This window comes from Falco punctatus (genome assembly GCF_963210335.1).
Source record: "Falco punctatus genome assembly, chromosome: 4".
Lineage (NCBI taxonomy): Eukaryota > Metazoa > Chordata > Aves > Falconiformes > Falconidae > Falco > Falco punctatus.
In genome coordinates, this window is record NC_137583.1 from 48,511,413 (window position 1) to 48,535,760 (window position 24,348).

A 24,348-nucleotide genomic window follows, 5' to 3' on the forward strand; every position below is an offset into this window, starting at 1 on the left:
CATCACCCTTCCTCAGGGAGGTGGCAGGCAGGCTGAGATGAGACGATGGGTACATTAGTCCCACCTCTGCTAGTGACTTGCCGCGTGACCCTGACCCCGTCGGCTACTTTATTTGCCCTTTCTATTCCCTGCCTGTAAAATGAGGCTGATGATGTAAAATGAGACTGCTGCCCTCTGTTGTAGCAGTGCTTTGAGCCTGGCAGATAAGAAGCACCTGGCCGAAGCTGGGTACAGGTGCACTCAGCATTTTCGCTAACCCTTGCCCGCTTGTCCTCGCAGCGCTGAGAGGGGAGAGCGGCGAGTATTACATCAACGGGAAGCTCTCCATTGACCCCCCCCGGCGCTTTGACATCGCAGGCACAACATTCCACTACAGGAGATCCCCAGAGGAGCCTGAGTCCCTGGAGGCCTTGGGACCCACCAATGTCACCCTTTTTGTCATGGTTGGTAACATGGTTCCTTCATACCCCCACCCACCTGGTCTGGGCTAAAGACTTTGCCACGTCTACATGGGCATTGGAGCTAATCAGCCCCTGTCCTTGCTGTCTGGAGTAAAGGGGCATGGAGACCAGGGGTAAATTGGGCTTAAATTATCAGGTCTCCCTCCCTGATCTGCCAGTCTTCAGAAGGATTCAATCTTTAAGTGCATGGGAGCTTGTTCTCAGATCGTGTCACCTTCACGGCTGCACCACAGTCATCACTGGTGGCTGCCATGTCAGTGCTGGAAGGGACTGGAAGGGGTAGTGGGGGAGATTTCAGCTGTCCTGGATTTTAGAGAGCACACCAAGGTCATGGGGTGCCATCTGGACAGTCATGACCATGCTAGACTTCAGTGGCACTTTCTCCACAGGTCCTTGTGCGGACAGAGCTGCAGGGGATCCGGTACAAGTTCAACGCACCCGTCGGCAGGGATGCCTCAAACCAGTATTCCTGGCACTACACCTCGTGGACCAAATGCTCGGTGCTGTGTGCAGGGGGTGAGGTTTGACCCCGTGTCAGCTGGCAGGGGACACGTGTCTGCGCTCTTGTGACTCACCCACACGCTCTGTCTGGGCCACATGAGACAGTGACCTTAGCAGCTGCTTTGCGCTGAAGGAGCTCTCAGGTTTCTGCATATTCCCACCTGCACCCAGCCACATGCGAGCTGGTGTCACTCAGCATGAACGTGTGTGCAGGGTGTCGGGGCAAACACCCTGGGTGCCATTCTTCGGCTGGACCACGGGTGTAGGTGGGAGAGGTGCTGGAAGGTGGCATGGTGTGCTTGAGGTTCATTTACTTGTGCAGTGCAGGACAGTTTAGCTGATCGCAGCAGCCCCTCTGGCCTTCAGATCTACATGTCTGGGAACTGAAACACTGCTGATGCTTCCCTGAATCCCTTGGGCTGGTTACCGTGGGGATTAATGCAAAGGTTTGCAGTGTGTCTGGTGGCTCTGGAGAACCTGGCTGTGGGTGACTGAGCTGGTATTCAGAAGGGAGAGGCAGTTTCAAAAGCAAGGCTTAGTAATGGTCCCTGTTTTAAGCCAGGAGCCCTGGCCTGGTCTTGTGTGCTAGACCTCGACAAAGCGTTGCCCCTCACGTTCCAGCTATTCCCCCCAGTACTGCCCAGAAAGTCTCACAAGACTGAGGTTTGAACAGGTTTATTTGAGGATGGGATCCTTGGAATGCTTTTGATCCTCCATCCTCTGCAAACTCTGGCAGGTCCTGCCCTGGCTGGTGAGCCTTCACCCCATCTTTGTTTTTCTGGAGATGTTGGAGGCAAAGCAGGCCTTGGTTATGAATAGAGAAGTAGGTTCAGGCTTGACGAGGTGCCCCGTCACGTTGTCCATGTAGGGGCAGAGCTGTGGGGCTCATACCTGCAGCCTGGCTCAGCACTAGCCTCAGGGTCCTTCCCTTTTTTTCCCCCCTTGCCTCTTTTTCTTGGCAGGCAGCCAGATCCAATCTGTGGTATGCAAGAAACTTTCCGATGGCTCAACTGTCTTCAACCATTTCTGTAGCCCTGAAACCAAAATGCCAGAGCGGCAGAGGCCGTGCAATACCGAACCGTGCCCCCCAGCGTGAGTACCAGAGCTTGGAGCAGATGAAGGAAGCGTGGGTGGAAAAGCCAGTGTGGAGAGTGGTGAAATTCCCCTCTCTGTGTCAGTCCTCTGCCACAGGACCCAGGGGTGACACGATCTGGCTGGAGCGGCTCTGCTGGGGACAGGGGCAGTTTTCTCCTCTGTGCCCCGTCACGAGAACAAGGGCACAACCTGCGCAGCCCACGTGCATCACTGCAGGGAAGGGGCAGTGGCGACGCAGAGAGCAGAAACCTGTCCCCACCGCGGTGCTCTGTTCACAAGGCTGCGCCGTGCCTTGCTCAGTGAGGGATGTGCCAAACACATGCTGCACTGGCTGAGGACGGTCTCTGTAGCGTGGCCTCCTCCCTGCGCTGCTGTGCTGCTTGCAGAAAGGAGCCCTCCCACTCTGGCCCTTCGGTGTGGCACAGATCCTCAGTGCAGTCCCTCAGAAATTGTCCCAGCCCCTCCCTGGCTGGCCCTTGCCTTCTCTTGTAGGGAAAAGGGGGATGTGGAGAAGCTCTGTGGTTCAACCAGAGCTGCCTGAGAGGCTGTGGCCAGAGCAGGAACAGGGCTGTGTGCAGGAGCACAGAGACAAGCATGGACCACCGTGCCACTCACAAGCTTTGCTGTTTTACCTGTCTCCAGCTGGGTGATTGGGAACTGGTCTGAATGCAGCCGAAGTTGCAACGAGGGCGTCCGCACACGCAGCGTCTTCTGCAAGCGTAAGATCTCTGCTACTGAGGAGAAGACCTTGGATGATGCTTCTTGTACCCATCCACGGCCAAAGATGCTTGAGCCTTGCAATAACCAGACGTGCCCTCCGGAGTGGGTCGCCCTGGACTGGTCTGAGGTGAGTGCGTAACATCGGCCCACACCTCTCCGGGAGCACTGGTCCTTAGGGGGACAGTGTCGGTCACGAGGCCGGAGTATCGGTGATGGCTGCTGGCCATGGAGGGCATAATGTGGGGAACGGTCTTGTAGCGCAGGGGAGAGGCAAGGTGGGAGCGCTGGTGGGGAGAGCCAGTGCTGCCTCCCCCTGCTCTTTGCCGTGCACCCTGACCTCGTGTGTCCCCTTTTTGCAGTGCACCCCCAGCTGTGGGCCAGGTTTCCGCCACCGCATTGTCCTCTGCAAGAGTGGTGACCACAGCGCAACTCTGCCCACCTCACAGTGCTATGAAGGCTCCAAGCCCCCAACCAGCATGAGGTGCAACCTGCGGCGCTGCCCACCGCCACGCTGGGTGACTGGCGAGTGGGGAGAGGTAGAGACAATCCTTTCCGTGGGGTTATTGAAGAAGACTCTGCTTTCTTCTTCCCCAGCCCCTCACATTCTAGTGCACGAGGCTTGTGCCCACCAGCAGAACCCGATGTGGCCACCACAAGTCCCTGGGGGGCAGCAGGACTTGGTGGTGGTCTTTGCCCCCCCCTCCTTGGCTCAGGAGGCTGTTGTGATGGTGGCCCAAGTGCACGGCTGATCCAGGGAGTCTCCCAGGCCTAGCAGGGCCCACAGAAGTCATTGGAGCATCCCATGGGTGTCTAGGGGGCAGCAGGGCAGCGAGGATGAGGAGCAGTGCAGTGCGGTGGGAGGGATGGGCTGCACGGGTGGGCTGGGCTGGCTACAAGCGAGGCCACTGCTGGTCCACCTGCCACAGCCCAGCCCAGCACCTGCAGTGGGGTGATGCTGACAGTCCTCCCTTCCCTGTAACACCCCTCGAGCTACAGGGTGACATCGGGGTGCAGGAGGCCTGGGAAAGGCCGGTGATTTATGGCTGGATGGAGAGACCCTCGCTGAGTCCTGGAGGTTTGACCCAAGCTTTTCGGGGCGTGCGGCTGCAGCGCTCAGCCGTGCCGATGAGGGGCCTGCAGCTGCTGCTGAAGGAGGGGGTGACTGTATCCAGCACCCTTAGCATCCCCTAAGACCTGGCCGTGCCCTCTCCCCCCGCGTTATTGAAGCCATGGTGGCCACCACAGCTCCGTGCTGTGCTGTTTTCCGGCAGTGCTCCGCGCAGTGTGGCCTTGGCCAGCAAAGAAGATCCGTCCAGTGCCTGGCTCACACCGGGCAGCCGTCCAGTGACTGCGTGGAGACCCTGCAGCCTGCCGGCATGCAGCAGTGCGAGACCAAGTGCGAATCGGGACCTACGGACAACCCTGAAGGTGAGGGGGATGGGGGGACTGGGGAGGGACATGTAGAGCACTGCCAGCCTCGGGGGCCACGGGGTACAGGGGTATCGGAGCCAGCACAGCCCGACTTGAGCTCTAGGTGCTGTGCTGTGGGGTGAGGCTGTTATGGGGAGACCTGATGCTGTCCCCTCTGGTCCCAGGCCAAACTGCCACGCCGTGACCCTGCTAAATGAAGCAACTGCACCTCAGCAAAGAAAGGCTTTCAGCGATGAGGTTCTCAGTAGCTTCTTTGGCACGGCTGCATCTTGCTGCTTCCTGGCAAAAAGCCCCAGGAGCTGGTGCGAAGGAGCTCGGTAGTGTAGCGCTGGTTAGAGCTTCCCCCCCAGGGCTCCTCGCCCCCGAGGCAGCTGTAACCCTGCTTCCCTCTGTCGCCCATCCAGAGTGCAAGGATGTGAACAAGGTGGCCTACTGCCCGCTCGTCCTGAAGTTCAAGTTCTGCAGCCGGACCTACTTCCGACAGATGTGCTGTAAAACATGCCAGGGGCACTAGGGACACGGCGTGACCCCTGTGGGAAAACTGGAAGGCAAAAGCTACGCCAGAGGGCCACCGAGCAGTGCCCTTCCTCTCCGCCCTGAAAACCTCCCCTGGGTCCGACACAGACACTGCTCGTGCTTCCAGTGGGAGCTGGCGTCACCCAAACCCATCCCCCACAGACATGCACCCTTCGCCCCCGAGCTTCACAATGGCAGGTTCCCAGTTAAACCACTGCCAGCCGCTGCAGGCACCGCCACGGCCCAGGGCGACAGGAGCCGGTCCATGACTGGTGGCAGAGGGAGAAGCTGGGCAGAGCGCGGCAGCAGGGACATTACTTGAAATTCTGACATTGTTATTTATTAGTAGCGGACCCCGGTCCGGCAGGCGCCAAGACAGCCACTGAAGCAGCACCACTCGCCCCTCTCCTGCTTCGTCCTCCTCCCCACTCATGTCCCTAGGGGACCGTGGGGCACCGTGGTCCGCAGCAGGGCATTCCCGGGGAGGCTGAGTGCATGGGGGGGCAGGGGGGCTGCTGCCTTTCCCTTGGGGATCCCAGGGGAGACAGGCAGGAGGTTTCAGGTGCTACAGGTGACAAACGTGGCTTGTGGCTTCTGGGCGATGGGTGAAGATGAGCTGCTGTAAGGAGTGGGGTTGGAGCAGGAATTTAGTTTTCTTGGTTTGCATCCTGTCACCTTGGGACGTGCAGCAGGGGACAGAGAGCAGGTCAGTGAGCAGAGCGGTGACACCAGCTTAACTGGGAGAGGGGGTTATTCAAACTTTTGTAACAGCCTACTTTGATTGGGGTGTCCCCCTGTTTTTCCTTAAAGCCCTTGTCACTATTATGACCATGTTTTATTCCATAAACACCCTGAAGCACGAGCTGAGGTCAGGGCCAAGGCATGCTTGGGTTGCAGTCGCTTAACAGCCATCAAAGACATGCCAGGCTGTGGGAAGCAAAGCAAAGGAGGATGCAGGATGAGGACTGTCTTGGTCCTGGCAGGGCCCTCCCCAGCAATGCTGTGGCCTCCGCGGCTGCTTTGCCTCCAAAGGTGCTTTACTTCCAAAGGTGCTTTGCCTCCAAAAGGTGCTTTGCCTCCAAAGGCAACCTCATCACGTGCCACTGTGGCCTTGGGTTGCCAGTCCCAGTGCCACCCGCTCCTCTGCCCCCAGGAGACCTCCAGTGATGGGAAAAGAGCAGGCTTGAAATTCTCCCGGGTCACCTCCTGGCCAGATCCGGGCCAACACACGTCTTCTCCATGAGCCGCTGCAGCCTGCGGAGGAGACCTTGAATTTCAAATCTACAAAGCATGTGCATTTTGTTATCATTATCGTTGTTGTGATTATTATTATTATTACTGTTTTCAGGCCTTTCTGCATCACAAAGATGGGAAATCTTGCCCAAAACCATGTTCTGTTCCCCTCGGGGTGGTCCATACGGTGCAGGGGGGCGCACAGCCCTCTTTCCCCAGAGCAGACCTCGCCGCCTGCCAGCCCTCATGTGTTACTCTACCATCCGTATTTTCACCCGCTCCTCAGCCGATCGCAGCTTCTCTGGTGCTCAGCAAATCCCCTTTGGCTGTCGAGCGGGCCTTCATATTTTGTCTTCCTTCCTGGTGCCATGCTCCGTTCTGACATTTTGGTGAGGGGTGGGGGTGTTTTCACCTTTTTATATAGATATATATATAATGAAAAATGTTTAACATACTAACTCTGAGGAGGAGCGACGTAATGGCATGATTTATAATAAAGGAGTAGCTACGATCCCAGGCGCAGCTTCTGGTCCCAGTCTTGTTTCTGGTGTGGGAAGCCGGGGCTCCGGGCAGCCCCACACCGGTGCTCCCCTTGTGCTCACGCCGAGGGCGAGCTTTGGGCAGCAGGAGAGGGTTTTCCCTGCAGCCCGAGTGACGGGAGCACGTCTGACAAGGCCAAGGTTAGAACAGGTTTATTTGAGGAGGGATCTCAGGAACGCTTTGATCCTCTGTCTTTGGCACACTTGGCTGGCGAGAGACGTGCCCAGCGCAGCAGGTGTGTTCACTGCAGCTGGTCTGTGGCGTGACCTCCCTGCGCTGCTGTGCTGGCTGCACGCTGGGAGGGGCAGGGGAGGTACCCTGTGAATATGGGGGGGGGGGGGGGGCAGCAGGGCAGAACATGGGCAGGAAGAGCCTTGGCAGCACTTGACGCTCCATTGTGTTTCAAGGGAGATTGATGGATGGAGATTGATGGATGGATGGGTGATTGATGGCTGGGGGGCACGTGCAGGCTGCCTGCGCTAAGGCTTTGGCTTCCCGCCTGTAGCACCACTGACCACTGCGGAGGAGCTGGGCTCACACAGAGTCTTGGAGGGGGCCAGACCCCCTCAACGCGATGGGCTTCTTCTTCGAGCAGAGGCTGAAATCAGCTTTGCAGGGCTCGGTCTGCTGGAGCTGGATCAGTCTCTGTGGTCTCCTCCTGCTCAGCCAGTGGGTTGACCTCCATTGGCTCCGTGCCATCCCCCGTGGTTTTGGATTGCCAGCCAAAGGGTTTTCACGCGTCCTCTTTGGTGAGGCAGCTCTTGTAGTTGACCTGAGACTGCATGTGGCAGCTTCCCTGGGCGTTGGGCTGCAGCACGCAGGAGTTGGCAATCGCTGCCTGAGGCTTCCCCCATCCTGTGCTGCTCCCACTGCTGGTGCTGCAGCTCAGTGGGCTGTGGCCAGGGGCTGGGCTGCCTTTTAATGGGGACAACGGGCAGTGAGGAGGGGGTTGGTGACATCAGGAGGCCATTGTGATGGCAGATGTAGAGGCCAATAATATGGTAAAAAAAAATATCAAGTGGTTATGGAATCTCTGTGTGTAAAGTGGCCGAGTGCTGTCCCCACGTGGCGTTACACCTTTCCTTTCCCTGGAAACCTCCCTGCTTCCCCCACGCTCCCTTATGGCTTGGACTCCAAACTCCTCTGACACCAAGACGGAGCAGTGCCCTGCCGGGATGATGGGGCTGGACGGCTGCCCACCCTCTCGGTCACTGGGGACCGTACCAAGTAGCAGCAGATGGGACAGAGGGGACGCAGCGGGGGGGGCTGTGCCCCAGCTGAGCGCTCCGGGGCACCGACAGCCCTTGCTCCGTGTGCGTGGGGCAGGCACGGGCTCGCTGCAGCGGGGGCAGGCTGAGCCCCACGGCTGCTGGGTCCCGAGGCTGTGGGCTCTGCCAAGGCCATGCCAGGGGAGCGGAGGGGCCATCCGAGGATGGCAGGTCTGCAGGGGACAGCGAGGATGTGGCAGGAGCTGCTTGGTGTGACAGGCTCTCTTCAAACATAGGCTGGGCTCAGCGTCGCCGTGCTATCGCAGCCACCGGGGCTTGCACGGGTGTTTGCACACCCAGGCTGTAGCACGGAGCTGGTCCATGTGTGCACAGGGTGTGCAGGAGCACCAGCTCTGCCGTGATGGTGGGGATGCTGCCACAGCTGTCCCCTGCGCAGCTCCAGCGATGGCCTTTCAGAAATTACTGCAGCCCATTTGAAGGCAACATGTTTCCTCAAGTGTGACCTTTCTCATTCAAAAAAGCTGGGGCGGGGGGGAAGCAGCACCAAAAGCACCTTAAAGCAGAGCCTGCCCCAGCACTGCCTGCCTGCCCCTGGCGCTGGGCACATCAAACTGTCACCCCAGGGCAGGGGGAAGGTTTTGTGGTGGCTCTGAGCATCCCTGCTGAACTCTGCCCAGCATCTACCGGCTTGCCCAGGTCGGTGACCCCCTGTACCTGCAGCACCCATCTGCAGTGGAGGTAGGGGGTCCCCCTGTGGAGGGTCACCCCAAGGCCCCTCTCACAGCAGAGAGCCACCCTCACCCTCCCCACCCCTGTCAAACCAGCATGAAATGAGGAAGTGGGAGGAGGAAAGAAAAAAAAATCGTTGCAATTTGTAGTTGCAGAAGAAACACAAAAGCAAAGTGTTTCGCGATGGCCCTGGACCCTCGGTGACAGCAGCCCCCAGCACCCCATCCCCGAGGGCAAGACTCAGGGACACCATGGTGAGTGCATGTGGGGCCCTCGCTGGGCTCCCCCCACCCCATCTCCCTCGGGCACCCTGGCAATGTCACCCCCTCATCCTGCCACCTCAGGGCTGCCTCAGCCCTTTCTCTCCTGCACCCACCGTGGTCCCTTGCTGCTTTCTGGAAGGTGCCAGGAGCCCACCAGTGTCCCCACTGGAGAGGGGATGGTGCTGTCCATGCCTGGGGACAGGGAGTGGGGCCGGGGCTGGGTGAGGCACCGGAGCAGGGCACGGTGGTGGGGAGCAGCCAGGGCTGGGTGCTGGGTGCTGGGGGCTGGATCGGTGCCCTGAGAGCGCTGACCCGGGCAGGCTGGAGGGCACCAGCAGTGAGGCCGGGGTGGCACAAGATGGGTTTGATCTTGCTGTTGCGGGTGCGATACCCACAGACCCCCCTGGGCTCCTCTTGGCCCAACTTCCCACCAGCGCTACCAGTTCCAGCACTTGTGGTGCTGGTGGGTGCGGGCAGAGCGTGGTGCCGGCCGAGCGGGGGGGGGCGGGGCAGGGACCCTCTGGGTACCAGTGCCCAGGGTCAGACCTTGCACCCTGGCACACACAGGGAACAAGAGCTGTGAGTGGGACATAGGGCTGCGGCCAGAGCTGGAAGTTGATCTGGAGGCAGAAGAGGAAGACAAAAGCTCTCAAAATGAGGGAAATGCTCAGGCATGGAGTAAGGGTCTGCACGGTGTGGCCACAGCCATGTCCTTGGGCCCATGGCTCTGCTCCCTCTCCGTCTCGGAGTGATGCTGGCTCCGACGTTTCCCCCCAGCCAGGAAGCCGATGGTGGCCAGGCTGAAACGGCACCTTCAACCCACGGTTGTGGTTGCCACCTCTGACTCTTCAGATGCTCAGCTGCTGTCCACCACAGGATACAAACATGTCCTCTTCCCACCGCTACCTGAGACCTGAAGATGTTTTGTGGCTTTGCAAAAAGGGCCACGGGGCTGTGCAGCCACCAACCCAACCCCTGTGAGCCCAGCGCTGGGGCAGCCCCCAGCCCCAGCTCTGCCTGTGCCTGTGAGCTGACGGGGTTGTGACAGCGATGCAACAGCCCGCGCTGCTCTTCTCAAGCTTTCCGGTGGTTTAAGGTGTTGGCTGCATCTGGGTTTGCCCTATCTTGAGACAAAAAGGTGCCACTTTGGGTTTCGTCTGCTCCCACTTGGGGCTTGCAGGGTTTTTTTGGTGGCTCAGCCCTGAGCTTTGAAGAAAAACAGATGTTTTGAAATTGCTACCACAGGGCTACTCCCCTCCCTGCCTCCATGATCCTGTTGTGAGCGCTGGGTGCCTCCGCAGCCCCGGGCAGGCTGCCAGGGTGACAGTCCCTATCCCGCAGCCCTTGGCTGTGGTGCTCCTGGGGGTCCTGATGGGCCTCCCCACGCCTGCACCCATCATGCACGGGACCACCACCACAGCAAAGTCCCTTGGGCAAAGCAGCTGCAAACTACACCTGGAAGCTCAGGCCAAGGGCTGCTGAGAGCTGCTCCCCACTCGGCTTGAGGGTGAAATGGCCTCACGGCAGCGTTCGGTGCAACCACCCAACCGCCCCCTTCCCTGGGAACCCCCGTGGTGGCAGCTGTCAGGCTGCTGCTCTCTGGCTCATCCCTTGTTTTGGCCTGGGACAGAGGAGGGGACTGAGGAACCGCTGCCCTAAACCTCTGAAAGCAACTGCACTTTGTGCCCCCCGCCCACAGGGATGCTGCCTGCAGCCCCCGACTGCAAGGGCTCACCGGGTGCTGAGCTCGGGCAGTGCCACGGTTCGGAGGGAGCATCATTCCTCTTCATCCTCCCCACAAGACCTTCACCCAGCTTAGTGAGGCCGGGCCCCGCCAGCCCCTCGGGACGTGCTGAGGAAAGCCAGGCAGACCTTGTGCTGGCAGAGACAGGGTGGGAACACCCACGGCCTCGCACATATCTGCGCACAAAACTTCATTTGAAGTGAGCAGGTGTTTTCCCTGCAGCTGCTGCAGCAGGTGCCCCAGCCAAGCCAGGAAAGCACCTAACCTGTGCCTGGGGGAAGAGGAGGTGTCACCAAGGCATGTGCTGGCCGCTGAGCAGTCACTTGACTGAAGGAGAAACTCTGGGTGTCAGCTCGAAAGCAAAGAACTTGCAATGCAGGAAACACTAGTATTTGCCTTAATTTGGTGCCATGCGAGCCCCAGGGTGCCTGTGCTGGAGGGCTCAGGGCAATGGAAGCAGGGGACAGGGAACCGAGGGGTCAAGCATCCTGACTTGCTCCTCTCCACCTGAAGCACCAAGGTTTGGCCAGGTTGGGTTGAAGCTGGGCAGCTCCTGGGGTCACTGACAGCTCCCTGGGTGACAGCACGGTGACCTGGAGAGGGTGGTTGGGCCCACCTTCATTTTTCTGGGGGGGCTTTTCTAGCGGCTTATTGGGATGGGAGGGAGGAAGAGGAGGAGATATCAAGAGAAAGGCCCATAAGCAACAAAGAGGAGGAAAAGAAGCTCCCTGCATGGTTTCAGGCTGTGTGAGCAGCACCAATCCCCCCTGGAGCCCCTGAGCTGACCCAGGTCCATGCATCCCAAGGGAAGGTGGTGGGACAAGAAAGCCAAAAGCCCCTCTGGTGGCTGTGGGGGCTTGAGCTGCACTTGGGGTTCGGGAGGACATGGATGGCGTTTTGGGTTGCAAAGCCCAGCAGCCCCGAGGGGAGGCAGGCGGCAGGGAGCAGCACGATGTTGCCGAGCTCCTCTGTGCTCCGTGTGAGTCCCTCCGTATCCCATCGGGATGGTGCCGGGTTGTGCCGAGCATCCGAGGGTGGGTGCAGGGGGCTGCAGGCAGCCTGTGAAAATCAGGGTCCAACAGGAGGGTGCAGCAGTGCTGGGGTCCGGAGGCCTGAAATCTTGACAGCCGGCAGGAAAATAAAGCAAAAGGGGAAGAGAAGAAAAGGGAAATGGAAAGAGCAAGAAGCGTGGGGAGGAGAAGTGAAATCGGTGTCGGAGTGCTGGGGTGAAAGCAGAACCACAGGGGCCCAGGACAGGCACAGAGGAGCTGCGAGCAGCTCCAGGCAGGGTGTCCCCTGCGGGCACCACACCAGGGGCCGCACGGGCACCGCGGCGCGCTCAGCACTTTCCCTCTGCAGCACCCAGGACGAGGGGCCTTTGAGTAATTTTCTTTTTACACAGCGTAGCCTTCCCCTCCCCTCCCAGCCCAGGGCTGTGTTTAGCCCCACAAGGGCTGAAATCACAGCCCACATTTTTCCTGTTGCTCCCCAGCCCCTGGAGGACAGAGCCAGGCGAGTTGGGGGGTGGCTGAAAAGTGGGTGCTGGTATCACACTGGGCAGGGAGACAAGGGTGATGGGGGCACAGCTGCACCCCTGCCCTGGTGCAAAGGGGACACGGGGGCACAGAGGATGCACAGTGCCAGGGATGCCCCCACCAGCTGCACTTTTTGGCCTTCCCCTGGGTTATTTTTGCTACCCTCTTTGACTCATAAGCAAAACCTGTGCAGCAATTGCTTCGTAAGCTCTTCGTTACCTCCGTAACAAGCAGGGGTGATGTTATAAATACCCCACAGGCTGTCGGTGCCCCACCAGCTCCTCTCCGAGGTGCCAGACATGTGGTGAGGCAGGATCCGGCCAGAGGGATGGGGCAAGCCCAGATGCAGCTGCGCTGGGATTTTAGGCTTTGCAAGTTCCCAGTGTGGTTAACACACTCTTCATTGCAGCACCCGAAGGTGCCTGGTTTGGAGCCACAGCCGGGACAGGGACCAGTTGCAGCCACCACCAGCGCAGGGGGAGGTGGGGCCAGATCCTGCCCTGGAGCCCCGCTCCTGTCGGTGGTGGCCCTGGAGCAGTCGCTGTGGCCCTCTCCCCGCAGGGCAGCAAGGAGCGCTTCCACTGGCAGAGCCACAATGTCAAGCAGAGCGGCGTGGACGACATGGTCCTGCTCTCCAAGATCTCCGAGGAAGCCATCGTGGAAAACCTCAAGAAGCGTTTTATGGATGATTACATCTTTGTATCCTTCCCAGGGAAGCGGGACAGGGACAGGGAGCGGCAGGGAGTGTGCTCCAAGGCTTTGCCAGGGCGTCGGCTCAGCTGGGGCTGCCCCAATGCTTGCAGTGTCCTGTCCCCACACTGTGGTGGGACAAGATTGGGATCGGCTGGGCGAATGCCACCATTCCCAAACTGAGTTGCGCTTGGCAGAGTCACTGCAACTGTGACCCCCATCCTGCTGTGCCCCGGGACCACTCTGGTCCCTTGCAGCTACAAAACCCTAAGCAAAGACTACCAAGAAAACCCCCTCATCTGCTGTCTCCCGCTGCTCCCACACGCTGGAAACCCACCTGCCTGTGCCAAGGAGGCTGGACCCCAGCGGCAGTGGCCATCGTTCCCTGTTGCTGTCACCCAGCCCCACCGATGCCCACAACACACCTTGGCTGCTCCGCACCCATAGCAAATCCATCCACCCTGGATGGAGCGGGAGCATCCCTGCAGTCACAGGGAGGAGGTGCCCCCCCTCTCCCCACCCGTGTCCGGCCACATGGGACACCATCAAGCCAGCGCAGGGCAAAGCTCCCACCCAGCCCAGTGTTGCCCCCCCTGCACCATCCCCCAGCCCAGAGGCTCCCATCAGAGAGCTGACACGGCTGAGCACCCTGCACGAGGCTCGGCAGCTCTTGGGCTCTGCGCTGCGGAGAGGGAAGCATCCTCACGCCCATGATTCGGGGTGCTGAGCCCCTCCTTGCTCACCCCGCACCCGCTCGGGGATGCAGCCAGCTCAGCACCCCGGCACTGCCGCGCGTGCTTTGCCTGCACCACAGCTCCGGTGGGTGGCCAGCTCCGGTGGGGCAGGGGACAAAAGGCCTGCCAGGCAGAGCAGGGCGCAGTGGGGGCTCGGGCAGCAGTGGGGCTGAGCGTGGTGCTGAGCGCTGTGCTCATGGCTGTGGTTTCCCTGAAGATGCGGCTCTGTCCTTACAAGGCGATGATGCTCGTCCCGGGCTGGCGGTGACGCAGCCGCCCTCCCTGCTCTTTCGGCTTTAAACATGTTTAGGTTTGGGGTTGGCTTTTTCTTCTTTTTCAGCAGAAAAAAATACCCTGTGAAGCCTCTTTCTTCCTTTTTTTTTTTTTTTGTGCTGCTGTGCGCAGGGCCCCTGTCTAGCCGTGACTCAACACCCCACGCTTCTGCATTTCCCAGAAAAGCCCCGCTCTTCCTGTCCTCCAGCTGCTCTTCCCCCGCCCCACGGCCAGGTGGGCCAAAAATGGGACACTGAGGGCCCAGGGTAACCCCTGACCCCCATCCCCCCAGCACCTGCACCGGGGGCTCATCCCCATCCTGCTGCTATGTCATTTCCAGGCACAATTCCCTGCTTTTCCATTCTCCTGCTCACACCTGGTTGGCTCGGGGATGCTGTAAGCAGGGGCCAAAGGAAGCGGAGTGGCTGGGAAAAGGCAGGAGCTGGCGGCATCTCTCCTCTACGTGCCTCAGTTTCCCTGATTGTAAAATGTGGATGGTCTCCTCTGCAGGAGCTGCAGCTGCAGCATGGGCAGCGGAGCAGGGGCAAACGCCAGGAGTCTGTGGGATGCTGGAAATGCCACTTTGGGAGCTGGCCAGGGAGCTGAGGGGGTGCTCCTGCTGTACCCTGTGCTGATCCCACCACAGGGACACCCTGGGGCCGAGGGAGCGAGGCACCGGCACCCTGTGCTCATGGCTCTGCCTGCACCTGAGCTAAAACCCCTCAGGGTACTCCTGGTGCAGCTTCCGGGGGGGGGGGGGGGGGCAGGGACCCCCTCAACCACCTTCCTGCCACTTCCTGCTGGTGCTGCCTCCGGGGCGGCACACGGGGACAGAGGAAAGGATGCACAGACCTTAACCGGCCACTCAGACCTACATCGGGCCAGTGCTCATCTCCGTCAACCCCTTCAAGCAGATGCCGTACTTCACCGACCGGGAGATCGAGCTGTACCAGGGGGCGGTGAGGCTGCTGCGTGTGGGCTGGCGGGGTCACCAAGGGTTCCTTGGGCTTAATTTGGTGCAAAAAAACCGGGGGTGTTCCATGAGTGTCCCCACCCTCCCCAGCCCTTTGGATGCTGCAGGAGTCAACACTCCCAAAGGTGCTGATGGCGAGTCAGTAACGGGACTCAGGAGCCAAGTCACATTCCTGGGAAATTCAGCTCATAAATACACACCAAAGCAACCCAAAGATGGCAAAATCCAGCCCGAGTGCTGAGCTCTGCCACAAGAAGCTTCCCAAGGAGGAGGGCATGGCTGAGCAAACATCTGACTTGCTGCTGATTAGCTCATGTTTGTAGCAAGAGGCTGATTCCCCGTCCCTGCTGCGCGCCACTGCCTTGTGCAACGCGTGGGCAGGGTTAAGGGGATGGGGGGGGGGGGGGGGGGGGGAGCTGCAGGGCAGGGAGCTGATGGCTGCTCCCTGCTCAGTGCTGCTCTCCTTGTCACCCCTGTAGGCTCAGTATGAAAATCCCCCCCACATCTATGCCCTGACCGACAACATGTACCGCAACATGCTGATCGATGGGGAGAACCAGTGCGTCATCATCAGGTAGGGGGCACAGGGGGCACAGCCAGGGACCCCACGCCACTGCTCCAGGGCCAGCTACCCCAGTCACCCTTGTCCCCACACCTTGGGGGCATCCTGGCTAAACACAGCAGCTGGGCAACAGCAAGAGGTGGCTGAAGCCCAATGGTGGGTCCTCGGGGACCCAGTGTGGGGGGTGCCTGCAGGGACCCCAGCACCCTGGGCCATGAGCACCAGCTGAGGCTGCCACCAGGTTGTCCAGGGCAGGGCGCGAGCCTTGAGCAATGCACCTTTCCGGCTGGGTGTTGCAAAGGAAATGGTCAGGATGTGGGGCAAGGCCAGAGACTTCCCCTTGAGGCTCCTGAGTCTCCCTCCTCCCCTCCCAAATCCCACAACAAGAAATCCAACCCCTCCTCCCAGAGCAGCTCCTCACCCAGCCTTGCTCCAGCCCCGCTTATTCCCCAGAGGCCCCCCAAGCACCCGGGCAGCCCCCTCCCCAACTTTAGCTCTGCCATGTGCTCACAATACGCGGCAGGAGGGAGGCCGCCACCTCCATCACCCACCATCCCCCCCCAGCCCTGCTCCAGCATCCCACCCCTAAGCACCCCAGGACAGAAAAAAAAAAAAAAATGGGGCCATTTCATGTCCCCTCTGCTTTGACGTTTGCACAGTGGAGAAAGTGGGGCCGGGAAAACGGTGGCAGCGAAATACATCATGGGCTACATCTCCAAAGTGTCTGGGGGTGGCGAGAAGGTGCAGGTATGTCTGCCCCCCCCTCACACCACCATGCATCGCTACACCTCCCAGCCCCTCCCCACAACCCCGGCCCCCTGCTCCCCCCAGCACAGGGGCGCACAGAGCAGCCCCAGCTCCAGGGCTGGGGACACGCGAAGCCCCTCATCTGTCCCCAGCCCCCCATCTGTCCCCAGCCCCGAGGCAGGGCTGCTGCAGTGGGGCACAGGCATACAGCACCCCTCCACCACCCCTCTCCCTCCTCTGCCCCCAGCACGTGAAGGACATCATCCTGCAGTCCAACCCGCTGCTGGAAGCCTTTGGAAATGCCAAAACCGTCCGGAATAACAACTCCAGCCGCTTTGTAAGTCACCAGGGCAGGTGCAGAAGGTCAGCACCTGTGGCCAGAATCGGTCCCAGCAATGCTCCTCACCTGGGGGGACACAGGGGAGAGAAGCTGGGGCCGGGGGGAGTGAGGAGCCCACCGGCCAGGGCCACGGCGCTGAGCTGGAGCTGTGCTGGGGCAGGGGAAGTACTTCGAGATCCAGTTCAGCCGGGGCGGCGAACCCGATGGGGGGAAGATCTCCAATTTTCTGCTGGAGAAGTCACGGGTGGTGAGCCAGAACGAGTGCGAGAGGAATTTCCACATCTACTATCAGGTATGAGGGGCCGGGAGCTGGCTGGGCTGCCCCGGGGGCCAGGGGCCAGGTCACCGTAGCTCCCGTTTCTCTCCCAGATCATCGAAGGAGCATCCCAAGAGCAGCGGCAGAACCTGGGCATCATGAGCCCTGATTATTACTATTACCTGAACCAGTCAGAGACGTACCAGGTGGAGGGCACGGATGACTGCAGCGACTTCCATGAGACCATGGTGAGTGCCTGGGAGGGGGCATCCCCAAGGCTGGTGGTGGCCGGGCAGGGGCTGACGGGCTCCCCACACCCCAGAACGCCATGCAGGTCATCGGCATCCGGGGCGAGGACCAGCAGCTGGTGCTGCAGATCGTGGCAGGGATCCTCCACCTGGGAAACATCAGCTTTCGGGAGGAAGGCAACTACGCTCGGGTGGAAAATGTTGACTGTGAGTAGCTGACTCCCCTCTGCTCCAGGCAGAGACCCTCGGCAATGAGGTGCAAACTCAACCCCTGGCAGAGGAGAGAGGCAGCATCAGCATCATCAGCATCTTCCCCACGTTAGACGTGGGGAAACTGAGGCAGTGAACAAACGGCATGACCAGAGCTTAATTAGCAAGGAGATGGATGCCAGGAGTGGCTTGCTGTGATTTAGCAGAGGGAGGACCATGTCCCACGTCCCTGCTTGCTGCACCGCTGCTGTCCTCTGCGCTCGGATGGGGCCGGGGGGCGCAGCAGCCACAGCAGGCAGCGGGCCAGGGGCGTACAGGGAGCAGGCAGCCCTGACCGCCCCCCGCACTCTGCCCAGCCCTGGCCTTCCCTGCCTACCTACTGGGGGTCGACCAGGACCGCCTCAACGAGAAGGTCACCAGCAGGAAAATGGACAGCAAGTGGGGCGGCCGCTCTGAGTCCATCACTGTCACCCTCAACGTGGAGCAGGCGGCTTACACCCGCGACGCCCTGGCCAAGGGGCTCTACGCGCGCGTCTTTGACTTCCTCGTGGAGGTATGTGGTCCTGGCGTGCTGGGCCGAGCGTGGCCATGGCACAGAGGGGATGCTCACCATCCGCTGCCACGTGCCACCGCCCCCACCGCCCTTATGACCCCGATGAAGGTGGCTCATCCTGTCTCTCCCCACAGTCTATCAACAGGGCTATGCAGAAGCCGTATGAGGAGTACAGCATTGGGGTGCTGGACATCTACGGCTTTGAAATATTCCAGGTATGTGTCGCCTTGCTATAGGAGCCCAGCTGGGGAATGTCCTTCCCTGCTCCCACAGCAAGGAGAGCAGCTGGAGCAGGGGGCTGTTAGCAGTCGATGGACACAAGAAGGGTAGCTGGAGCAGGACCCAAAGGCTCAGCTGTTTGGGGTCCCACCAAGGAGGTGAGAGGAGCAGAAGCCAGCTCAGCCCCATCTTCTCTTTCATCTTCCATCTTTTTGCAGAAAAATGGCTTTGAGCAATTCTGCATTAACTTTGTGAACGAGAAGCTGCAGCAGATCTTCATAGAGCTGACCCTGAAGGCAGAGCAGGTATGGGAGGGGCTGGGCTGGGTGGGCAGGGGGTTGTGCCAGCACCCCAATTCCTACACCCCGCACCCCCACTGCCAAGCAGTCCCAGCACCATGGCTGAAACAGGGGGCTGCAGCGCAGCCCGTGGGTCAGGGGCCCACCTGGCTCTCCCTGCGCTTCCCCAGGAGGAATACGTGCAGGAGGGGATCAAGTGGACCCAGATCCAGTACTTCAACAACAAGGTGGTGTGCGACCTGATCGAGAACAAGCTGGTGAGTGGGGTCCCCTCCTCCGGGGGGGGCTTTCTTGGGGAGCCGAGGCACCCAGGGAGAGAGGTGCCAGGTGGGCTGGGTGCTGTTGGGGTGGGTGGCAGAAGGTGGTCCTGCTGAGGAGCATCCCTGGGAGAGCAGCAGCAGCTCTGTGTCCTTAACCTAAGCTGCACTTCAGCATAAAGCAGCTTTGACCAGCGTGGGGCACTTGGGCACAGCCAGATCCAGGATTGGGCCCTGCCCGCAGGCTTTGGGCACCCACAGCTTCGCTCTCCCTCTTCTAGAACCCCCCTGGGATCATGAGCGTCCTAGACGACGTCTGTGCCACCATGCACGCCACCGGCGAAGGGGCGGACCAGACCCTGCTGCAGAAGCTGCAGGCGGCTGTGGGCACCCACGAGCACTTCAACAGCTGGAGCTCAGGCTTCGTCATCCACCACTACGCAGGCAAGGTACAGCACCCCACACCCCGCACCCCGCGGCCCTGGCCGCAGCGGCGTGGGGCTGAGCTCCCCTCCTGCCCCCAGGTCTCCTACGACGTGAACAGCTTCTGCGAGCGCAACCGGGACGTGCTCTTCACCGACTTGATCGAGCTCATGCAGAGCAGCGAACAGTGAGTCCTGGCAGCACTGTGGACCCAGGGACCCCCAGAAGGGCTGAGGCAAAGGGCAACATGCTCAACAGCCAGAGCATAAAGCTTTGCTGGTCCTACCTCTGCCAGAGCCACAGCTCGGGGTGCTCAGCATCCTGCATTGCCCCATGGGCACTAGCAGCATCCCCCCCATCGGGTGCAGCAGCACCCAGGAGCTGTGGGGCTGGGCAGAGGGGTGCTCGCCCTCCAGCACTGATCCTGCTCGGCCTGGGGGCAGTCAGAGAGGGTGTTCAGTCATGGTGCAGCATTTCCCAACAGCAGAAAGCATAGCTGGAGCTGGTTCCAGCTCAGCTCTGAGCTTGGGGAGCCTGGCAGCTCTCACCCAGGGACTGTCACCTGCCTTGCAGTGGTTTCATCCGGATGCTTTTCCCAGAAAAGCTTGATTCTGACAAAAAGGGACGACCGACCACTGCAGGCTCCAAAATCAAGGTACATCCCACAGGCTGCAGGACAGTAGCTGCCCCTGGGGCAGCAGCAGGGGGATGGGCTCCCAGCAGCGGCTCTGATGCTACAGAGGTCAATCCTTGCAACAGAAACAGGCTAATGACCTGGTGAACACGCTAATGAAGTGCACGCCACACTACATCCGCTGCATCAAGCCCAATGAGACCAAGAAACCCCGGGACTGGGAGGAGAACAGGTAACAGAGCCCTCTGCGATGTATCAGGGCACCCAGGGAGCCTGGGGAACGGGACCTGGCCATGGAGATGTGGCCAGCACCAGATTTCCTCCAAAACTGCACGCCCAGGCTGGTCCCTCTGTGCTGCCCACAGACCCAGGGGAGCACGAGGCAGGTGCTGAGGGGCGTGCAGGGACACACAACCCCCCCTCTATGTGCATCACCCAGAGGCTCCATCCGAGCCCCAGGATGCTCCCCTGCACACACAGCCACGAACATCCCCTGGCAAATCAGTGGCCAAAGGGCCCAAGCAGGTCCCCCAGTGATCCCCCATCCCACGCCAAGCATGTCCCTCCCGGCTCCACAGGGTGAAGCACCAAGTCGAGTACCTGGGGCTGAAGGAGAACATCCGGGTGCGCCGGGCGGGTTTCGCCTACCGCCGCCTCTTCCACAAATTCCTGCAGCGGTGAGTGACCACCGGGATGGGGGCTGGCAGGTCTCCGCAGCCTAGCCGCCACTCGTGTTCCCTCTCCCTGCAGCTACGCCATCCTCACTCCTGAGACGTGGCCGTCCTGGCGTGGGGACGAGCGGCAAGGGGTGCAGCACTTGCTGCGCTCCGTCAACATGGACCCAGACCAGTACCAGATGGGTCGGAGCAAGGTGTTCGTCAAGAACCCCGAATCGGTAGGTGGCCCAGCTCTGCCCCTCGCCCCCAGCCCTGCATCCCTGGGGGATGCTGTGCGCAGCCGAGCATCGCTTTGGGCAGCACTTGGGGGCATTGGGGTGCTGACGTGCAGGAGAAGCGCTGCAGCCGGGGCACGCTGGCCCCTGGCTGGGTGTGCTCAGCACCCTGTGTCCCTCCCAGCTCTTCCTCCTCGAAGAGATGCGGGAGCGCAAATTCGACAGCTTCGCCCGGGTGATCCAGAAGGCCTGGCGCCGGCACGTTGCCATCCGAAAGTATGAGCAGATGCGAGAGGAAGGTAAGGCCAGGCAAGGGCAGGGGCACCAGCACCTCAGCACCCCTTTTAGGGTGCCCTGCGCTGGGGACAGCCCAGCAGCCAGAGCAGCAGGAGGGCGGCAGCTTGGCTCCTAATTGTGGCACTAATGGGGAGGAGGGACCTGACCACGAGATGCCTGGGGTCTTTTCCTACACCTTAAAGGAGGTCACAGGTTTCTTGCTCCTATTTCCAGCCCTGGGAGGGGCCACAGGACAGGACCCAGGTCCTCGGGTGTCCTGCTCTGCGTTTCGTTGTCTGCAAAGGGCTGGAGTAGCTGGGAGTCAGCATTAGCAGAGGGATGGGAAAGGCCAGTGATCACCACCTGACCCCACCGCGGGTGTCCCAAGCCTGCAGTGAAAAATCAAAGGGGAAAACCCAGAAAGCAGCTGGGTCCCTCCCTCCCAGAGCACAAGGTTTTTTGAAGGCAAGGGATGGGCTTTGAAGTCAGCCAAGCACAAGCAACTTGGATTCCCTCCATGGCATAAAATGAGCCCCATTTCTTGCTGCCACAATCGCTGTGACAGCTCCCACAGCTCCCACAGCTAGTTTGGGAGGGTTTTGGGCAGGGGCTGAGGGCCAAGCCGAGGGCCGAGCTGCCAGCACACAGCCCAGTTCGACCAGCATCGCTTTGGGGTTCCTCACAGCCTCCAACATCCTCTACAACTTCAAAGAGCGGAGGAGGAACAGCATCAACAGGAATTTCGTAGGCGATTACCTGGGCATGGATGAGCGGCCGGAGCTGCGCCAGTTCCTGGCCAAGCGAGAGCGGATAGACTTTGCTGACTCCATCACAAAGTATGACCGGAGGTTCAAGGTACATGGACCCACCTGGGGCGTGGGACTGGCCAAGCTGCGTCTCATGGAGACACCCCTTGGGTGGGATGTGTGTGCGGGGCTTGTGCCCCCCTGCAAACATCCCCTCACCCCCTGCTTCTGCCCCTTTCCCAGCCCATCAAGCGAGACTTCATCCTCACCCCCAAGTATTTCTACCTGATCGGGCGGGAGAAGGTGAAGAAAGGTCCTGAGAAGGGGCAGATCAAGGAGGTGCTGAAGAAGAAGGTGGAGCTCCAGGCGGTGAGCGGCGTCTCGCTGAGGTGCGTCCCTTACACGGGCTCCGCACAGCATGGTCCGTGTGGGAAGGCTTCACCCACCGGTTCCATCAGCCTCTCCATGGTGCTCCCAGCCAGACCCCAGCCCCTCACCCACGGAGGCAGCAGGGTTGGCCATGGGGAGGAGGCCCCCCGCAGAGTGCTTTGGGATGAGCTGGGGCTTTGGGGACATTTCCAGCTAAATTGCCCTCCAAGAGCTTGCTCAGGGTGGACCCGGACCAAGCAGGGCTCCCAGCTCCCCCCCAGCACCAGCTGGCACCAGCCTTGCTCTCCACTGATGCCCGCACACCGGGGTTGTTCCCCTAGCACCAGGCAGGATGATTTCTTCATTCTCCATGAGAACGATGCTGACAATTTCTTGGAATCCATCTTCAAGACGGAGCTGATCAGCCTGCTGTGCAAGCGCTACGAGGAGCTCACCCGCACCAAGCTGTGCCTCTCCTTCAAGGACACGTAAGGGTGGAGGCTGGGAGAGGTGACAAAGCAGGACAGCGTCCTGTCCCTGTGGCCTTACAGCCTCTCTCTCCCCTAGACTACAGTTTCGGGTGAAGAAGGAGGGCTGGGGTGGTGGTGGCACCCGCAACGTCACCTTCATCAGAGGACAGGGCGATGTGGCCACCCTCAAAGCTGGAGGCAAAACCCTTACGGTCAGCATCGGGGATGGGCTCCCCAGGAATGCCAGTGAGTGCCAGGGTGCCCGGGGGGTGGCCAGGGCCGGGAAGGACAGGAGTGCTGGGGCTGCATGGCACAGCTGGAGGCCTGGGAATGTTGGGGTGAGCCAGCTTGTGCCCCAGCCCTGTGGGATTTGCGTCTCACCCAGGAGGGACCTGCTCCTGCTAGGGTGATGGGGCAGCACAGGGCATTTCGGGGAAAAGGGCAGCTGGGTACCAACGGTGGGAGCAGCCCCCCGCTACCCCAGCCAGCTTTGAGGACTGTCACCTAACGGGGGGCTCATATCCCCCCAGAGCCCACGAGGAAGGGGGTGACGCAGAGCAGAGGTGGCAGCAAGTTTCCAACGCCTTCCCGAGGTGCCCCACCGGCACCCAGAGGTGAGCAGGGCAGTGCCAGGGGGGTGCTGGGGAGGGGGGACCCCAGCCTGGATCCAGCCAGCACTGCGCTCCCAGCGGGGTGCAGGCTGTGAGCGTGGCCCCCCTGTAATGCACCGTCCCGGGGTGGGGTCTTCCAGGTGCCTACAGGAATGGGGCACCCCACTTCCCAGGCAGCGACGGCCGGGATCAGCGGAACACCTACAAGGCACCCCAGAAGCAGGTGCGGGGGCCACCGGCTGCAGCGCTTCCCTCCCGAAACACTGGCCACCAGCCAAAGGCACGACCCCCGTCCGAGCAGAACCTGGATTTCCTCAATGTGCCAGATCAGGGGGTGGCCGGGTAAGTCCCGTATGGCACCTGCATCCCCATCCTTGCCCCATCCTCCCCTCCCGCTGCTGCCAGCCCTGAGAGATGCTCTTTTCCCCCTGAGCAGCTTGGCTGCCCAACCGAGCAACAGCCCCCCCAGGTCCGGGCAATTTGGCTTTGCTGGCAGGGCAGCATCTCCCAGGCTATTACATACCCCAGTTCTCCCAGTCCCTGCACTGGGAGGAGCCACCTGAGCTGCAGGCACAGAGCATCCCGTTGGTGGGAAAGAGCAGGATGGGCAGGAGGGTGCAGTGCATCCCGCACCCTCCTGCCTTCCCCGGTGCGAACCCTGTTTCCCCGGCCCCGCAGCATGCAGCGCCGGCGAAGCCTGAGCCAGCGGCCACCTCCAGCCAGGCGTCCCAAGCCACAGCCCAAGGTGGCCGTGCCACGCTGCCAGGCTCTCTACCAGTACATCGGGCAGGACGTGGATGAGCTCAGCTTCAACGTGGGGGACATCATCGACATCCTGCTGGAAGGTGCGGATGGACCCATGCACTGCCCAGCTTCTCCCTGCTCTCCTACCCCGTGGCAGCACCGTGCCTGACCCGGCTCTTTTCCTCCCTCTTCCCAGATATCTCCGGCTGGTGGAAAGGCCGGCTGCACGGCAAGGAAGGGCTTTTCCCTGGGAACTACGTGCAGAAGATCTGAGCCAGGCGCAGTGGCCGCATGGCCAGAGGCAAGGAGAGGGTCACCACCCCACTGCCGCCGAGGCCGTGCCAAAGGGGCCAGTGGCGGCTCCATGGCGGTTCTCCACGCTGCTGGCATTGAGCAAGTGCTTCCTCGCGAGCCCCCCTGGCCTGTGCTGGCTACCAGGCTGTGCCAGTACCAGCCACCAAACCCTGCACCTGCTTTAGACCGTGGCCTCCACGCAGCAAGGACCAGCTCTTTGCTGCTTGTTTCTACCCTGGGAGTGGGACCGCTCTGGTGATTCCAGGGTATAAATAGGATTAATGTTAATAATTATGGTAAATAGACTCAACAAAACTGAGCCTGACTCAGAAACTGAGCCTGAAGTTTGTATTTTGCCGATGCTGGCCCGTGGCTCTGCTGGCACCTGCGTGTCCCCACGCACTGACATGGGTGCACACGAGTTGGAGGCAGCCCCCTCCCCACCACACTGAACCTTCCAGAAGATGCTGAACACAAACCAGCTCCCCCAGGAATGTGGCTGAGGCATCTCCACATCCCGGAGTGACCCTG

General features: G+C 60.7%; 2 protein-coding genes across 4 annotated transcripts in view; both read left to right on the forward strand.

Moving 5' to 3' along the window:
* ADAMTS10 (ADAM metallopeptidase with thrombospondin type 1 motif 10) overlaps positions 1 to 8,262 on the forward strand; it is a 110,995-nt gene extending 102,733 nt beyond the window's left edge. Inside the window, exons 20-26 of the mRNA XM_080382247.1 lie at positions 280 to 443; positions 851 to 977; positions 1,925 to 2,054; positions 2,700 to 2,904; positions 3,137 to 3,313; positions 4,049 to 4,205; positions 4,613 to 8,262. Of these exons, the coding sequence (XP_080238373.1) occupies positions 280 to 443; positions 851 to 977; positions 1,925 to 2,054; positions 2,700 to 2,904; positions 3,137 to 3,313; positions 4,049 to 4,205; positions 4,613 to 4,722 (1,070 nt within the window). The 3' untranslated portion in view covers positions 4,723 to 8,262. The remainder of the gene's footprint in view (positions 1 to 279; positions 444 to 850; positions 978 to 1,924; positions 2,055 to 2,699; positions 2,905 to 3,136; positions 3,314 to 4,048; positions 4,206 to 4,612) is intronic.
* A 142-nt stretch (positions 8,263 to 8,404) lies between these two features.
* Positions 8,405 to 24,142, forward strand: MYO1F (myosin IF). Of its 3 annotated transcripts, none has more exons than XM_080382245.1 (28): positions 8,405 to 8,422; positions 8,605 to 8,709; positions 12,559 to 12,696; positions 14,564 to 14,653; positions 15,147 to 15,241; positions 15,889 to 15,976; positions 16,224 to 16,313; positions 16,477 to 16,608; positions 16,686 to 16,820; positions 16,895 to 17,027; positions 17,387 to 17,583; positions 17,718 to 17,798; positions 18,021 to 18,107; positions 18,272 to 18,358; positions 18,640 to 18,968; positions 19,355 to 19,436; positions 19,541 to 19,647; positions 19,994 to 20,092; positions 20,166 to 20,310; positions 20,492 to 20,606; positions 21,269 to 21,438; positions 21,573 to 21,718; positions 22,040 to 22,186; positions 22,266 to 22,414; positions 22,699 to 22,782; positions 22,920 to 23,121; positions 23,458 to 23,624; positions 23,720 to 24,142. In XM_080382245.1, the coding sequence occupies exons 2-28, from the start codon at positions 8,707 to 8,709 to the stop codon at positions 23,794 to 23,796; spliced, it is 3,375 nt and encodes a 1,124-aa protein (XP_080238371.1). In that variant the 5' UTR covers positions 8,405 to 8,422; positions 8,605 to 8,706; the 3' UTR covers positions 23,797 to 24,142. The 3 variants fall into 3 exon arrangements, 2 of the variants coding, with proteins under 2 accessions (XP_080238371.1, XP_080238372.1); XM_080382246.1 differs by lacking the exon at positions 8,405 to 8,422 and having other exon boundaries at positions 8,567 to 8,709; positions 18,640 to 18,807; positions 18,883 to 18,968; XR_013927355.1 differs by lacking the exons at positions 8,405 to 8,422; positions 23,458 to 23,624; positions 23,720 to 24,142 and having other exon boundaries at positions 8,563 to 8,709; positions 22,266 to 22,380; positions 22,920 to 23,102.
* The last annotated feature ends 206 nt before the right edge of the window (positions 24,143 to 24,348 follow it).

What these genes read in the sequence shown, in the direction of transcription:
- MYO1F (XM_080382245.1), top strand. An exon ending in TCGGGTGGAAAATGTTGACT is followed by an intron (nt 17,028 to 17,386) that starts GTGAGTAGCTGA and finishes CACTCTGCCCAG; the next exon opens with CCCTGGCCTTCCCTGCCTAC. An exon ending in TGCCTCTCCTTCAAGGACAC is followed by an intron (nt 22,187 to 22,265) that starts GTAAGGGTGGAG and finishes TCTCTCCCCTAG; the next exon opens with ACTACAGTTTCGGGTGAAGA.